The sequence below is a fragment of the Marmota marmota genome, unplaced genomic scaffold (assembly GCF_001458135.2).
Source record: "Marmota marmota marmota unplaced genomic scaffold, marMar, whole genome shotgun sequence".
In the NCBI taxonomy this organism is placed as follows: domain Eukaryota; kingdom Metazoa; phylum Chordata; class Mammalia; order Rodentia; family Sciuridae; genus Marmota; species Marmota marmota.
The window spans coordinates 6,113,413-6,128,961 of NW_026000057.1; the positions used below are offsets into that span (position 1 = coordinate 6,113,413).

Genomic DNA, 15,549 nt, shown 5'->3' on the forward strand with positions numbered 1-15,549 from the left:
GATCACCTAGAGGATTTTTAGGAGATGAAGACCTAAGGAAAATTCATCTTGTGATATTAATATCCTGAGTTTTGGAACTGCTTTTACTTTCATTTCCTAATTACATATTTGCTAATTTTTCATAACTGGAATAAATAATTTCCTCTGGTCATCAGCACTTTAGAATGGCAAAGGACAGTTTCTGAATATTGCATGGGACCCTGGAAGCCAGGCATACTGTTTCCAAATAAACCTGCTCTCCTAAATAAAGATATGAATTATCTTGCAAATTAACTTCTGCTATTATGTTAATAATCTCCTTGAGTTTCATTGTTGAGGCTTTTGATTTGAAATTTATTTATATCTATTTTTGTAGGGGGAGAAAATCACCCCCTAACAGCAATGATACAAATTCCTGAGGCTGCTGAAGTAATAGCTGTGGTTTTAAAAATCAGACTTTCACATAAAGAGTTAATGCCATCCGTTATGTAACACATAGGTTTTCCTTTCTTGAAATTAAAATCTTGTTTTACAAGTATAATAAAACAACCATGAAGCAGTAGGGTAACAACCAGGAAGTTAATGGTAAAGCTATAGATCCACTTTCTGCCAAAATTTTAACTAAAAACTTTCTAAAAGTAATGGAAACTTTGCAAATAACAGCCTTTGCTGCCCATGCAGATTAACATCTTTAAGTTATAAAATCATATAAAGCAAGCCTTTAATTTTTTAATATGGATCTTTATATGGATGAAACCATATACATTAAAAACTATCTACCATTAAAATAAATAAATATCCCTACTCTATTTTAGCATTCTTTGATAGTCAGCTAAGATTAAATATGTTTCTGATAGCTGTGTTATCAGAAAGTCTCAAAATTATATCTCTTCAAATATTATCACTTACATCTCACTGCTGTAACTGAAATATATTGTACCAATTTCCCAGCCAGATTTTTTAGAAGTTGAAACAAACCAACAAATAAAGGGAACTTAAGCAAAACCTCATATTTTGGAGGTCTGCCCAGAGTTTCTGAATTTGCTTATTAAATGCAGCGGGGCTGCTGGAAAATCTCCAGAACCTACAGTCTGGAGAAGAGCAGAGACAACTGAGGGACAAGTTGGTCGGCTGGCTTTCCTTTGCAAGCATAAAGAGTTTGAGATTCTTTTGATGTCATTTCTAAAAAGTAATAATAATAGAAAACCCTTCCTTGATATGCTGGACTTGAGGTGTGCAATTCAACATTCCTCAGTTAGAATGATGTTGGTGCCTTCTGTCACAGACTGGCAAAATGAGCTTACTAAAGCCAGCAGTTCTGTGTGATTCATGAACTTCTTATGTCTCCTGCCTTTTCATTTTGCTTTTACTGCATCTAAAACAAAGTCAGATTTGAAAGTACTGAGCTACTTGGGAGCTCTGAAATTAATTCAGGTAGCCTCAAAATGATCTCAGAATCTATTAGAGGCTACAAAACTAAATGGACGTAAAAGGATAAGAAACCAATTAAGACCGAGTAGTCAAATTTTACAAAGAATTAGTAGCACGGGCATTTTCAGAAAATACTACTTCACTTACATTCTATCATACACATATTGTGTGTATGTATATATGTGTGTGTCTGTATAGGTATGTATGTATGTATCTATACATACATACAAATATATATATTTTCCCCCTTATCAGGAATGACTAATAAAGATAGCTTGGAAATTGGAGTGAAATCACTTTCACTGAATTTAGAGATTATTTTTCCCAAGTGTGCTCCAGAAAGGATCAATTAGGAATGGGAGAAATCCTAATGGAGATGGCATGGTGACAGAAAGCCTGATTCTGCTCCTTTGACCCTGCAGACAGGGGGTTGCACAGGCCAAGGCTGCAGGAGACGGGGCTGGGTGCAATTAATGAGGAATGGTGGGGCCTGCGGCTAACTGGAGAAAACATGCCCTGCCCAGGGCCATCACATTCAACGAAAACAAAACAAAAGGCCAAAAGCTACCCCAAAAACCTGTGTTGGCCAAACAAAACACAGCTGTGAACTGCTGGCTCCCTCCCTGCCACGGCCATGGGTTTGCCCCTCTGCGGTGGCACTCTGATTCCTCTGATCCATGCTCTTCCCTCGCCAACGCCGTCCTGCACCTCAGCCATCAATCAATCAATCAGCCTGAGCTCCTGGCTCCTGGGAGGGTAGGGACAACACCACCAGATATGACGCCCCAAACCCAGGGTCTGACTCCTAATCCACACAGGACACTCAGCTGCCTCTAGTTTGCCAGTTTTAGAATGGGGCTGTCATGGGAGAAGAGGTATCCCTGCAAGAGGGTCCCAAGGAGTTCCCAGGAAGAGAGGGGAAGCTCAACTCAGGAGAAGCTGGGGTCCATGACATATGTGATGGGAAAATGTCACACCGGTCAGTAAAGGCAGAAAGATTTATTTAGGAAAGAAAGAAAGACACATTCAAGGGAGAATGTGGGCCATCTTGAGAGAGAGATATGTGTTTTCGGGGTCCTTTTGAAAAGAAACTTGGTGAGGGGTGGGCATGGGAAGATGCCATCAGTCTGATGATCGTGAAATGTTTATGGTGATCAGGCTGATGTGGTCTCCATGATCTGATCAGTAGATGAGTTCGAAGGTCCCCTAAGTGATAGGTTTCTCAAAACGTCATCGTCTCTCTTGGCTTTATCTCTTTATTGGTGGGCTGACAGACAGTGGACAGGTGGACTTACAGATTTCCCAAGAAATGCTGGAGTGAGGGGCCTGGGAGAGAGACTGGCTGGGAAAGTCTATAGAACTTCTGAATTAAATTTGTATTTCCTTGTCCTTCCTTTGTGTCTGCTTTCTACATTTCCGCCCCTGTCTATCTTACTTCAGGGCTGTCAATGTCCCAGAGCTACTGCAAGCACTGCATTGAGACCACGTGGAGACACCCTGGACAGAGTCAGGTGCTGGACGCAGAGAGGCCTGCTCGTTACCCAGTCGCCCCTGCACCCCTCACCACGCCCTGGCCTGGCTCCCGCTCCCACAGACCTCGTCTTTCTCTGCTGGAAATAACGCACCTTCTGACCCATTCCATCAGGCTGCCTGGGCCTATTTATTCCAGAGGACTTTGCAGAAGACTGTCCCTCTCCAAGTCCCTGGCGCCCAGGCCCCAGCGAGGGCTAGGCATGAACTGGACGGTCTCTTCTCTTCACACCCGATGCCCTCTCCTCTGAAGGCCATAACACTCACAGTGGCGCCCTTGCTGGTTCTTGACACCCAGGACATTTCTGTTACCTCAGAGGCAACAGCACTTGGCTCAGAGCGGTCCTCTCCATACTGTCCTCTGGGCCTCGCCCTGGTCTCATGTGAACTTCCTCAAATTCTTTCCCTTCTGTTTGTAAAGGCCTTGTGTCATTGTCTGAGGAATAAGCGCCCCATGTCCTCGCCAAGGCTAATCCTGTCCCCCCCGTCTGCCCTGCCACCTCATGCTATCGACTTTCTCTTCTCCTACTTGGTTCCAGAAGCCTAAAAAAGCTTCCTGTCAATCTGCAAGTCGCTGGCCACCTGGCACCTGTCTGAGGCCTGATGGTCAACTCCCATAGCCTCTCTAGACGTTCTCAGTTTTCTCTGTGCAAGCCACACCGTTAGTCATACCCCTTCTGGGAATGCTCGGCTGGCTCCTGGCGTCCAGTTCTATATCGTCCCAGTAGCCGACCTCTGTGACAGTCTGTCTCTGTCCCTTCAGACGCTGCCATAACTTCCACCAAAGCTTAATAGGCTCTTTCCTTTTCTTTATGCCATGACCAGTCCCATGAAACTTTTGAGTTTCAACTATGATTTTTTATGAGCATGATTTATATTTCAAATTTGTCTTCTAAGTTCCAGTCCCCAATTTTCCCCATCTTCCGGTCATCTCTATCAGGATACAGAATTGACATCAATAAATTAACCCATCAAAAAACAGAACTTGTTTTACATTCTACAAAATCTTCTCCAAGTCCTAACATGTATTTCTACGAGTGGCTTTACTGTCACAGTGGTCATTTTGCTGTGACTAAACTTGTGTGTCACTTCTGACCGACACCACTTTCACTCCCCCTTTTCGTCAGCCGCCAAGGCCAACTCTGCCCTGTTTCCTGAATGCACTTGTTCTTGTCCATCATACGACCAATCAAGGCAGGCCTAGGTGGCCACAGCCTCCCAGCAGGTCCCTGATCTTCCAGTCAGGCTAAGTTCTCTGCCTGTCTTTGCCTCCCCTTCCCCTTTAATCCATTCTATCACTAGCTACATCTTCATGAAGCCATGAAGCTTTGATCCTGCTGCCCTGCTGCTCAGGAGCCTTCGGTATTGCATTACTTTTGCCTGATACAATCTGGATTTCCTCAACAGGCACCAGATGATCTGGTCCAATCCCCTTCCCAACCTTATTCCTAGTACCCCCTACCCCAACATAATCTGACGTAACTTGAAAAATTAAACGAATACATATGTATGTAAAATAAAAATTTAAAAATTAAGAGGCAAGGAAACCTTCCTCCCCTGAAACTAGTGCCATTGCTCATATAGTACCTGTCCCATGTCCACACTCCCACTGTCTGATAACAATATCATGTGGTTCATACCCAATCTATAAACCTTACAAAGTCCTCCAAGATCCATAACTTTCACCAAAGTTTAATAGGCTCTTTCCTTTTCTTAGTGCCCTGTCTCCCTGCAACCCAGAGTTTCCCTGCCCCTTTTCTCTACCACAGGACATCAACATTTGCCACAGTGTGTTAGAGTTATCTTTAGATGCGTCTTACAGGTAAGCTTCCTGAGGGTAGAGACAGACAGTTGTGTCATTCATTCCTGTGTTTCCCAAATTGCCCAATGCTACCACACACACAATGGACACTTAATAAATATTTAGTGGCCGAGTGAATGAAATAGTGGTATGTTCTTTCATATGTACACAGGTTCATACCCAACAGTAACTTAGTTCATCCAAGGCCAAAGCCCTCCATACATCTCTTCAACATCATCATCAGTATTGGTACCAACTATATGAATACTATAGGTGGACTACTCGGCTACAGGGAAGATGATCTGACAATGTAGAAAAAGTGCCAGGGTGGACATCGCTATACCTGTGCTTAGTAGCAGCAAAACTTTCATTATGGTGTATTCTTCAAAGGTAAGCTGCAGGCGCACGAACTGAAGGCTGATCTGGTGCATCCCCTGGCACAGTTCATACATGGCAGACCGATGCATCTTCTCTCTGCAAAGAAAAAGCAGCAAATGTCTGAGGACACAAGGTGCATTAGGAGACCCAGACTGGTGGCTGCAGCAGCTTACTAAGAGACCCAAGTGAGAAATTTCCTTTTGGCTTCAGCGTGGCGCTGATGTGTACTTTAAAGACACATAGATGCCTTTCAGAGGAACTGGGCAACGGCGTCTAGACTGATGCTGCTGTTCTACTTCCTAGCACCTGGTGAGGATGTGAAAAGCATGGAAGACAACAGGATCCAGAGTGTTCCAGGACTTTACTTTATGTTCAGAATAACGCTAACTGATGATGGTTTGTGTTATAGTGAGATAGATCATCCAGAAAGCAGAGAAACTGCTGTGATGGGGAGCGAGGACCTTAGACTAGTGTTCCTTTTTGGCCCCAGGTACAAAGCACTCACTGTGAGTCCACAGCACTCGTGTACAGAACCGGGCTAGAGACTACGAACCGAGGATGGGGACGACTTCCTTACTGGGGTCATGGAATACGTTCATTAACTATTTGTAGTAGCATGTTTGACAATAGAAATCAAACAGGATATAAAAAGGTGAGAGCCCCAGGAAGAGTCACTGTGATAGAGAAAGTGCTACGTGGAGTTTGGCACCATGTATACAAATGCTGTCCCACATGCAGTCCACCAGTCCCCTCCCCCCACCATCGGAATTTCATAAAACACCCATCACATGACCACAGAAACCACCCTTCTCTTTCCTTGAGAAGTAAGTAAAGTATTACTTTGTCTTTTAGATGTTTTCCTTTAGAGTAAAAACCTATTGGAAGGCCCTGGGCTAATTACTGGTTCACAAGGAAAAGATTGTGAAAATGAAGAGGAGACTCTTGGGAACCATGGAAAGGGACTTGGCAGGTCAAAGAAATGGAAAAAGTCAAGACCAGGGCGGCTGGTGCTTGAGCAGGATGCCCGAGAGCTGTCTGCAGGGAAGCAGCACTGCGGTAGCTCTTTCAGCTTGCGTCCTGGGCTCCCCTAGAGTGGCAGGAATCTCTTGCAACTCAACACTGAATGCCACTTAGAAGAAACCCATAATGGAGCACAACACATTTCGCTTTGGATCATTATCATATTTCTTTCCTCTCAAGCCAGAAGAAACTGTGTTGTTTTTTTTTTTCCCCCAGTATCAGGGGTTAAGCTCAGGGGCACTAGGCCACTGAGCCACATCCCCAGCCCTATTTTGTATTTTATTTAGAGACAGGGTCTCACTGAGTTGCTTAGTGCCTCACTGTTGCTGAGGCTGGCTTTGAACTTATGATGCTCCTATCTCAGTCTCCCAAGCCGCTGGGATTACAGGCACATGCCACCATGCCTGGTTTAGAAACTGTTTTTAAATTAAGAATATATCCCCACTCCCACACACCTACAGAAGCCCACAGATCTACCACCCAGAATTAACCATGTGAACAAATGCTAATATTGTTGCCATATTTGTTTCAGAGTTTTAAAAATTCAACATGGCCGAGTTGAGCTCAGCCCACTTGGTCTTCCTCCCTGATCTTGCCCATCCTTTTCTCATTCGAGAAGGGAACCAACCAGTTGGGGGAAATTATCTTCTCTTCTCAGATATGCACATTTCACTACACATGCATGTGTCCATAAAAGCAGCTTACAATACAGTGTTTTATGGAAATGTGAAGTTAGACACACACATCCTTCTGTGACTTATTTTTATTGAATGTGTAATTTTGAGGTGTATCTATTTGATCCAGGTAACCCTTAATTCATTTTAGCTGCCTTAAGCTTTGTTTGAATGTATCACAGCTTACATATTCATTCCACTATAGAGGGACACTTGAGCTCCTTCCTCCTTGTGGCTGTTACAAGTAATATCCAAGGAATATCCTCATGTGCGTACACAGGACAGAGCCAGAAAACAAAGGTGGGTTGTGTTCTGTGCACATCTGCTGCTCCCCTTCCCACTAGGAAGGCCCCGGGGGGGGGGGGTCCTTTATTCCCCTTCTCACAATGCTTGCCATCATCCAATGCGTCTGATGGGCGAAGGGGTTGAAAGGGTGACCCATGGTTGCTTTGATTTCATTTCCATTGTCACTAGTAGGTTCAACATTTTTTTTTCCTAATGTTTACTGACCATTTAGGTTTCTTCTTTGGTGATGTTTCTTCATATCTGTACTCATTTAATTTTAAGTTTTATTCCCCCTTCTATCTAGATAAAAAAAATTAAAAAATAAAAAAAAAAGATGGTGTTAAGAGTCTCCCCAAGTAGCCCAGGCTGGTCCAGAATCTCTGGGCTCAATCCACACTCCTGCCCCAACCTCCCAAAGAGCCGGGACCTCAGGTGTGGGCTACCATGCCTAGCTCCTGGTTTTAGTCTTTTTTCCCTTAAAAATTTTGTCTGGGGGCTGTGGTTGTGGCTCAGCCGTAGTGTACTAGCCTGGTGTGAGTGAGGCACTGGCTTCGAGTCTCAGAACCATATGCAAATAAATAAAATAAAGGTCTATCAACTACTAAAAAAATATTAATTTTTTTGTCTGATCTTAATGTCTTCCTCCCTCTCTCCATTCTTTCTCTAAAACTTGTCTAATATCTCCTGCATCATTTTTTAATCCCTTAGTTTTAAACTTCCCATGTGTGTCTTCTAAATAGTAAAAAGCTGAATTTAAAAAAAAAATCTGAGTCTTTTGCTTTTTTAAAAAATATTTTTAGTTTTAGAGTCTCTCACTTTTAATAGCCCAGTTTAATCTGTTTTCGTTGATCATGATTATTGTTATGACGTTTCCTGCCATTTTAACATTCTCCCCATTCCTCTTCGCTTCTCTTTTTGTACTTTTATTGGGATTGATCCAGCTTTCGAACCCACCCTCCTTACCCCTATACTAGATTTGGAAGGTATATATTCTAATTTCACACCCCAAAATGATTATTCCTAAAGTGCGAATTTGCTTAAAATCTAAAGTTAAGAATCTAAAGCTAGTCATTAGCTTTCCCATCAGAAACCACTGAGAATGCTTCATTCCTGCTCAACTGCTTCCCTTCTTCCACAGGCTCTTCTCCAAGCACTTACAGTTCAACTGGTTTTCAAACCACCACTGAAATTGGCTTGTCCCTCTTCCACCTGGACATGCCCTGTTTACTGACACTTATCAAAGTGTTTCTTTCTTTTTAATCTTTTTACATACATATATTTTGTTTATATATGCATTATAATTCTTAGTACATGTATAGAGCTCAATTTTTCATATCTCTGGTTGTATACATAGTATACTCACACCAATTCACGTCCTCTTCCATGTACTTTGGATAATAATGATCATCACATTCCACCATCATTAATTACCCCATGCCCTCTCCCTTCCCCTCCCTCTCCTCTGCCCTACATAGTTCGTCTATTGCTCCCATGCTCCTGCTCCCTATCCCACTATGAATCAGCCTCCTTATATCAAAGAAAACATTTGGCATTTGTTTTTTTGGGGATTGGCTAACTTCACTTAGCATTATCTTCTCTAACTCCATCCATTTACCTGCAAATGCCATGATTTACTCTCTTTTATTGCGGAGTAATATTCCATTGTGTACATATACCACATTTTTTTTCTATCCATTCATCGATTGAAGGGCATTTAGGCTGGTTCTACAATTTTTGACCTGTGTCACTTCTTATGCCTTATTCCTTACTTCTGGGTTCGATTTCTGACTTATTAAGGAATACATTTTAGTAATTCTTTTAGCAGTAGTTAGCTGCTGAAGGAAGTTCAAGTTTTTAGGTCTTAATTAATCTGAAGATGTCTTTATTTCACCTTGATTCTTACAAGACAGTTTTAAAAGCTCAGCAGGTAATCTTCCTCAAGTACTTTGAGGAGAATATTCTGCTACACCTGGGCCTTAACTGTGGTTTTGGAAGTTTCCAGTTAATCCATCTCCCATAGGTCACCTGAATTTTCTCCTTGGTAGCCCCACCCCCTTTATTTATCTGATGCCTACAGTTTTGTAATGATGTACTTAGAGGCAGACTAATTTTTTATTAGATTTTTTTTCTTTTCTGTTCTGAAATATCCTCGCCATTGCTTCTTCAAATGTCACCCTTATCCCATTCTTGTCACCCTTCCTTTCTGACATCTCTTAGCTACCGTTGTGCTGGACCTTCTCGCTCTGTCTGCCACATGGACCTCCCTTTCATCTTTCCTATCTACTTAGATCTCTGTTCTGCTTTCTAGGTAATTTTCCAATCAAACTTTTTTCTTTAGGTCTAATCCACAGTTTTATGTCTATGATATTTTAATGAATGGAAATATTGTTCATGTCAAAGAACTTAGTAATGCTCTATTTAGTTCTTTCTCGAGTTTTTTTTTTTCTTTTTCTTTTTTGTTATTTTCCACAGGAGTCTTCTTTCTTATGGTTATTATATGTCCTCCACATCTCTAGATATTTTAAACATATTTTATTTTATAGTGCCTTTCAGATTTTTTTAATTCATGTTTTGGGAATGCAAATATGCATGTCTAAGGTGCATTCTTTGGGCATATATTGTCTCCTGGGTAAACCCCATGGGTAATGGGGCTTGTGGAGGAGACGAGCATTTCACTTGTTCTGGCCCAGTCTTGATGCTAATTTATCAGCTAAAAGGCTTTTGTAAGACTCCTGTAGTTTAAATTTAGAAGTCACACTTGATGTGGTACAGGCTTGTTTCTTATTTCTTTCAGCTTCCTGCCATGTCCCTGGGCTGGCTGATGGGTTGAGTTTTACTGTCCTTGTTAGTAGACACTGAAATCTCTGCAGAGCCCCGAGTTCATGCAAGAGGCCCAGTTTGAGGTCCAAAATTTGCAGAACGTAAGCCCTTGCTCTGATATCCTGTTTGTGTTGTAATGCCCAACAGGAAAGCACATATCTGCATATTACAGTGTGCAGGCCAACTACAGCCTCAGTTCTATGTTAAACCATGCTGGCTATGAATTCCCTGTTCTTGCACTTTTTTTTTTTTTTTCAAAGCTGGTCTATGTACCTAAGACTTTTATTCTCAAAGCAAAACTTCTATGTGTTTTGAGACAGGGAAAAAAATGGCTCAGTTTAGTTCCATCATTCTGACTGCTAATGACAAGCTTCCTAAAGGCAGGATCTATGTCCAACTATGTTAAATGTCCAAAAGTATAGGACAGACAAGCCCTAAGTGTCAATTTTTGCTCTAAAAGTATTTCATGAATGAATGCGAAAGAGGAAAAAGCACAGATAAGAAGACAATGAACTGAAAAAATGAAAATTTGCATATGATGGCAAAAATTAAGCAAGATAATACTGGTGTTTACAGAGGATAAGACTACCAACTGGCCCGGAAATTAGATACAGCATTTGTGAAGTTCCCCAAAAGTTTCTGAGAGAGAGAAACAGACTGTTCAATGGAGATAAAGCAGAATTAGGATGCCCCTGGGGCATAGCACATCATGCATCTGACACTGCACTCATATGCATTTGATTTCTTAACCTGCCTCAGGTCAGAGGCAGAAAAGGTATCCTTGGCTTTACCACAGCAGGGCCTACTGATATACTGACCATCAGCTCTCCACACACTGGCTTGCTGGCCCTGTGATGGTGTAACTCCCAAGATTTTATCCTATGTAAAATGGGAATACTACTACTAATTCTAATCTTGCAGGGATATAGGAACCCACTACTGGAAGTTCTTACGAAGTATTGCATGAATGTTACCATTTTCTTTTAAGAAAAAGCATACTGGAGAGAATTAAAATCATCTTGAGGGACCAATGAGAAATGAGCCAAGAAAGCATCAAATTCTTAAAATGACTTTCATGAAAATAATATTTTATTATTATTATTTCTATATATAGGAAGATGAAGCAAGGCAAAAGCCAGAGATAAGGCAAATGTTGAGAGGTGGAAGTGCCTTGCCTAATGCCGAACAGGAGAACTAAACACCTCCTTATTCAAGTGTGTGCTACCGAAGTGTGTGCACAAAACATTCAACCAGATTAAAGGTAAGAGATAGACTCAGATTCTACCTGAAAACAGATTAGACCGTTCAAGTGTGAAAAAACACCTAAAGAAAGCACTTGTGTGCTACTTTACTAAGAACAGCATCTCTTTTAACTCTTTGTTGACTTATAGCCCGAATCCAAGTCACCTCCCAATCTTTGAAGCTGTGATTTATGTCTTGCCTACATACACAGGAGCTGTATTTCCCCTTGCTGATTCTCACAACGACTATGAGGAGGGGTCCTCATGTTCATGATGGGGAATTTTACACCTGAGGAAGCCAGTATCCAAATCCCAGGTATTTTACTTCAAGACCTCTCCATGCTGCTGGCCCAAGTAATAGTTTTCTGCCTTTTTTTTTTTTTTTTGGTACTGGGGATTGAGCCACACCCCAAGCCCTATTTTGTATTTTGTTTAGAGACAGTATCTTACTGAGTTGCTTAGTGCGTTGCTTTTGCTGAGGCTGAATTTGAACTTGTGATCCTCCTGCTTCAGCCTCCTGAGCCGCTAGGATTGTAGGCATGCACCACAGTGTCTGGCCAGCTTTCTGCTCTTTGCTCCAGTCATCCAACTATAAAGAGATGTTCAGTCCCACAAAGGTTTTGCTATTATATTCACTCATTTGTTTATCCTGAACTCTCTATTATATGGTTAGAGCTCATGTTTTCAAATTCCATTGCTGTTCCCAATTGCATGAAATTAAGCTCTTTAAACGAGGAGTACTGAGTATGTAATACAGCTTGAAATTTCAAGAATATAGGCCATCTTGAAAACACATTTTACATCACATCATTTTTGCACAATTAGATTAAATGTACAGAAATGTACATTCAAAGAAGCTGAAGCAAGGATGATCTTTTCGGCCTGGTACTTGTATTAATGTTGCAATATTACTTTGCAGAAATACTCTGCTGTGTGCTTTTATTCATTTCATAATTTTACCTCATTTGGAACAGAATACTGTGAAAATATACTTGGCTACTTTGGAAATGAGAAACAAATTCATACAAGGCTTCTGAAAAACAAAAGTAAATGCATGACCAAAAGTTAACCTTGAACAGTGGACTTAATAAATAAAGGTGGCAAGAGAGTGTTAAGGTGGCCTTCAAAGCTGAGTAACAGACAGTTCCTCCTCTTTCCTGCTGGACCATAGGTGCTAATATTCTTGCATGTATCATCTATTTCTAAACATCTTCCCATCTGTGGGAACAGAATAAACTCTAATTTGTAAATAAATACAAACACCAGAGTGGGCACATGGACCCAGCTCCAATTTTAAGGAGCTTAGGTTAAAATCGATGAAAAACAACAGCTTTAACATATTTTTAAAGAAATATTTCAACAGTTTGGTAAACTTGAAATTTTCTCAAACTAGGAAACCAAATACATTTGTAGCTACAACTTCATCTGGTCCTATCTCAGAACGTCCACTTCACTAAATAAAATCATATGGTCATTTGGAAATAGTTTTAAACTATTAAATTAAAATAACTTCTCCAAATTTGATTCCTCTTGGACTAAAAGTATATACTCAGAGTTAACAAAAACATTTTCCCCCCTTGCTTCTGAGAGGCTCAGAAGTTAGACAATGTTAGAAATAGAGCTTGTTCACATAAGAATAGCAGGAATTGGAAAAAGGCCCTTTACATTCAGAGTGGGCAGAACATTCCTGATTAAATGATTTGTATCCTAGTTGCCTGCTTTTAACTTGGTATCTAAACCATCTGAATACCTTTTGTATTTACACGACTCATGCGAGATAGCCTTCATTAGATGTCAACAGCGTTGCCCTATTTTACATTATGAGAGCAATCACTGAACTTACTGACCAACGGAACACTCCTGTTTTGGAATTCAGGTGCTGGCTTACATTACTAAAATAAAAACCAATCAAAAAGCTTAGTCATTCTGCTATCTGGAGGTCCATCTGCAAACAGCTGATGGGGAAATCATTGCCTCATAAATGCAACCCCAGAATCATGTTCATGTTCTACTCCGATACAAGCAGGTAGAGAACTGATAAGCCCAGACTACAAAACATTGCCAGCTATGGAACTTAAGAGCTCTGTGTTAGTCTGAACTGGGGAGGCAAGAGGTGGGAATGGGGAATTGTTGATTATTGCGCACAGAACTGCAGTTTTACTATATTTTTTCTTTTTCTATTTAAAAAATGTTTTTAAATTTGTTCTAATCAGTTATATATGATAGTAGAATGTGTTTGACCACATTGTACACAAATGGAGCACAACTTCTACTTCCTCTGGCTGAACATGGTAAATCACACTGGTAGTGTAATCATACATTTATGTAATAATGTCCATCACCAAAAGAGAATTAGTGCATGTGCCAATTGCACATGGCATCTAGCCCTTTACTGTCCTTCCCGTCTCCAAACCCTCCGGTTTGAATAAGTTCTGGAAATGGGCTGCAAGACCGTGTGATCATACTTGATACTACTGAACTGTGTTCTTCAAAAGGGTTATGAAGGTCAATTTTATTATGTACTTTATCACTACTAAAAAACTTTTGAAAATTAAAAAAAAAAATCTCTGCAGCCCATGATCTTACTTGCTACACTTTGATAGAGACCAGGAAGCTCAAATTTGGGTTTAATTACGTAACTTAGGGTTCAGGCACTTCATTCTTCTTTCTCTTATAATATTTGAAATATGCCTTCTCTCCTAATTTTTATAACTTCCCTTTTGTCCTTTTGTGTCTTGACAGATGTTTAGTCTTATTGTATCTGTGCTTTTATTTCTAAGCTGCACTCAATGCTGTTTGAAAGCAGGAAGGGGAGAAATTCTTTAAAAAAACCATGATTTCAAAAGGTCACTGAGAAAGAGTTCCTCAAAGACCCTTCTGTTGCAGGGCTGGTGTCCTCCAAGGGACAAGAAAACAGAATTACCTTCACTACTCCTTTCTCTTTCCCCAAATTCACATTTAATAAACATGATCCTTTAACACTGGCTGATTTTATAAATGCCAAAGCACAAGAGGTTCCCATCTCTTCCACCCATGGAGTCTACAGAAAGTCCACTGGTGTTTTGTTCTGAAGATCCTTTAGCAATTCAGCACTAAACTGTCACTCATCAACTGAACGGCTTTTGGTGCAAAAGACATCACTTCATCAGGAGGAAACTACAAAAAGAAGACTTTGAAACTAGCCCTTGGATTAAACATTAAGCAACTCTCATCACTGTGTTCTATGTCTTTCTTTTTTTAATGGTACTGGGGATTGAAGTTGGGGTGTTCTTCCACTTAATACATCCTCAGTCCTTTTTATTTTTTGAGATAGGATCTAAGTTGCTGAGGCTGGCCTTGAACTTGTGATCCTCCTGATTCAGTCTCCCAATTTGCTGGGATTACAGGTGTGCACTATGATGCCTGGTGCTGTGTCCCTCTTTCTGTGAACATTTTTATGAGGCACATAGGCCCATAATTACCTGAGTGGTAAACAGATATCTAGTAGGAACAGGAAATTGGTTAATTCAATGGATTTCACAGACTTTAAGCTGTTATTTTTTCCTTTGCAGATATAAATGAAATGAAGCAATGCTTAATGAGGGTTGAGCTTCCTCAAGTCTCTGGACCCTTGGAGAGGAGGCCTGTCAATAGCATGTTTGCTAACATGCTATTTATTTCAATAAATCGCCTCTAGGAATGTGTGCGTTACATTTTCATAATGTAAGCAGCCATCCTGTCAGTCTTACAAGAGAGTTAATAACCTGAGATCAGAGCGTATCTGAAAGACCAGACCTTCCATCTGATACGGCACACCACATCATTATGTCTGAATAAATCTAACATCTTGTTATATGGTCAGCGGAACAGATGGTCCCTGTCTCAGGCTTGTTATTTTCCTAAAAAAACAGCATGCAGAAACAGGGTTTTTTTCCCCCTTTCAAACCTTAATTAGAATAAAAATGACCTCAATTTGGGCATTCAAATCATTCCAGTTTACTGTTTTCAAATTTTTTTTTAATGTTCTTACTAGACTTTTCTTTAACTGATTAAAAAAATAAAAGACAGAGCTATCAGAGGGCCATCTTGGGTTGTGGTTGTGATGTTGGCTTATTTTTATAGTATTTATATCATGAATTTACAGCCAGGGTAGAGCTCGGCCAGCAGGTCCAGGAATCCCCTGGGAATACGCTTTGTGGATTGTGCTCTTGGACTAATGTCTCTGACAGACTAGTGTCCCCAAGTCTCCATGGCATTCAATTCTTCTCTATTAACTTCACGTGGTCTGATTCTAGTAAGAGTTCAATGTTTTGTCTGTTGCCTCAACTGATGCTCCAAAAGGAAGACATCCTCATAGAACTGCCCTCGGATGCCAGCATCACAATTTACACCAACTTCAATGGATCTCGCG

At 40.8% G+C, this 15,549-nt stretch overlaps 1 protein-coding gene across 3 annotated transcripts in view; it reads right to left on the bottom strand.

The window, feature by feature from the left end:
• The window catches only part of Nr3c2 (nuclear receptor subfamily 3 group C member 2), a 325,701-nt gene that overhangs the window by 32,261 nt on the left and 277,891 nt on the right, over positions 1 to 15,549 (bottom strand). For all 3 annotated transcript variants that reach the window (XM_048813488.1, XM_048813490.1, XM_048813489.1), the window contains exon 7: positions 5,085 to 5,215. In XM_048813488.1, the coding sequence (XP_048669445.1) occupies positions 5,085 to 5,215 (131 nt within the window). The remainder of the gene's footprint in view (positions 1 to 5,084; positions 5,216 to 15,549) is intronic.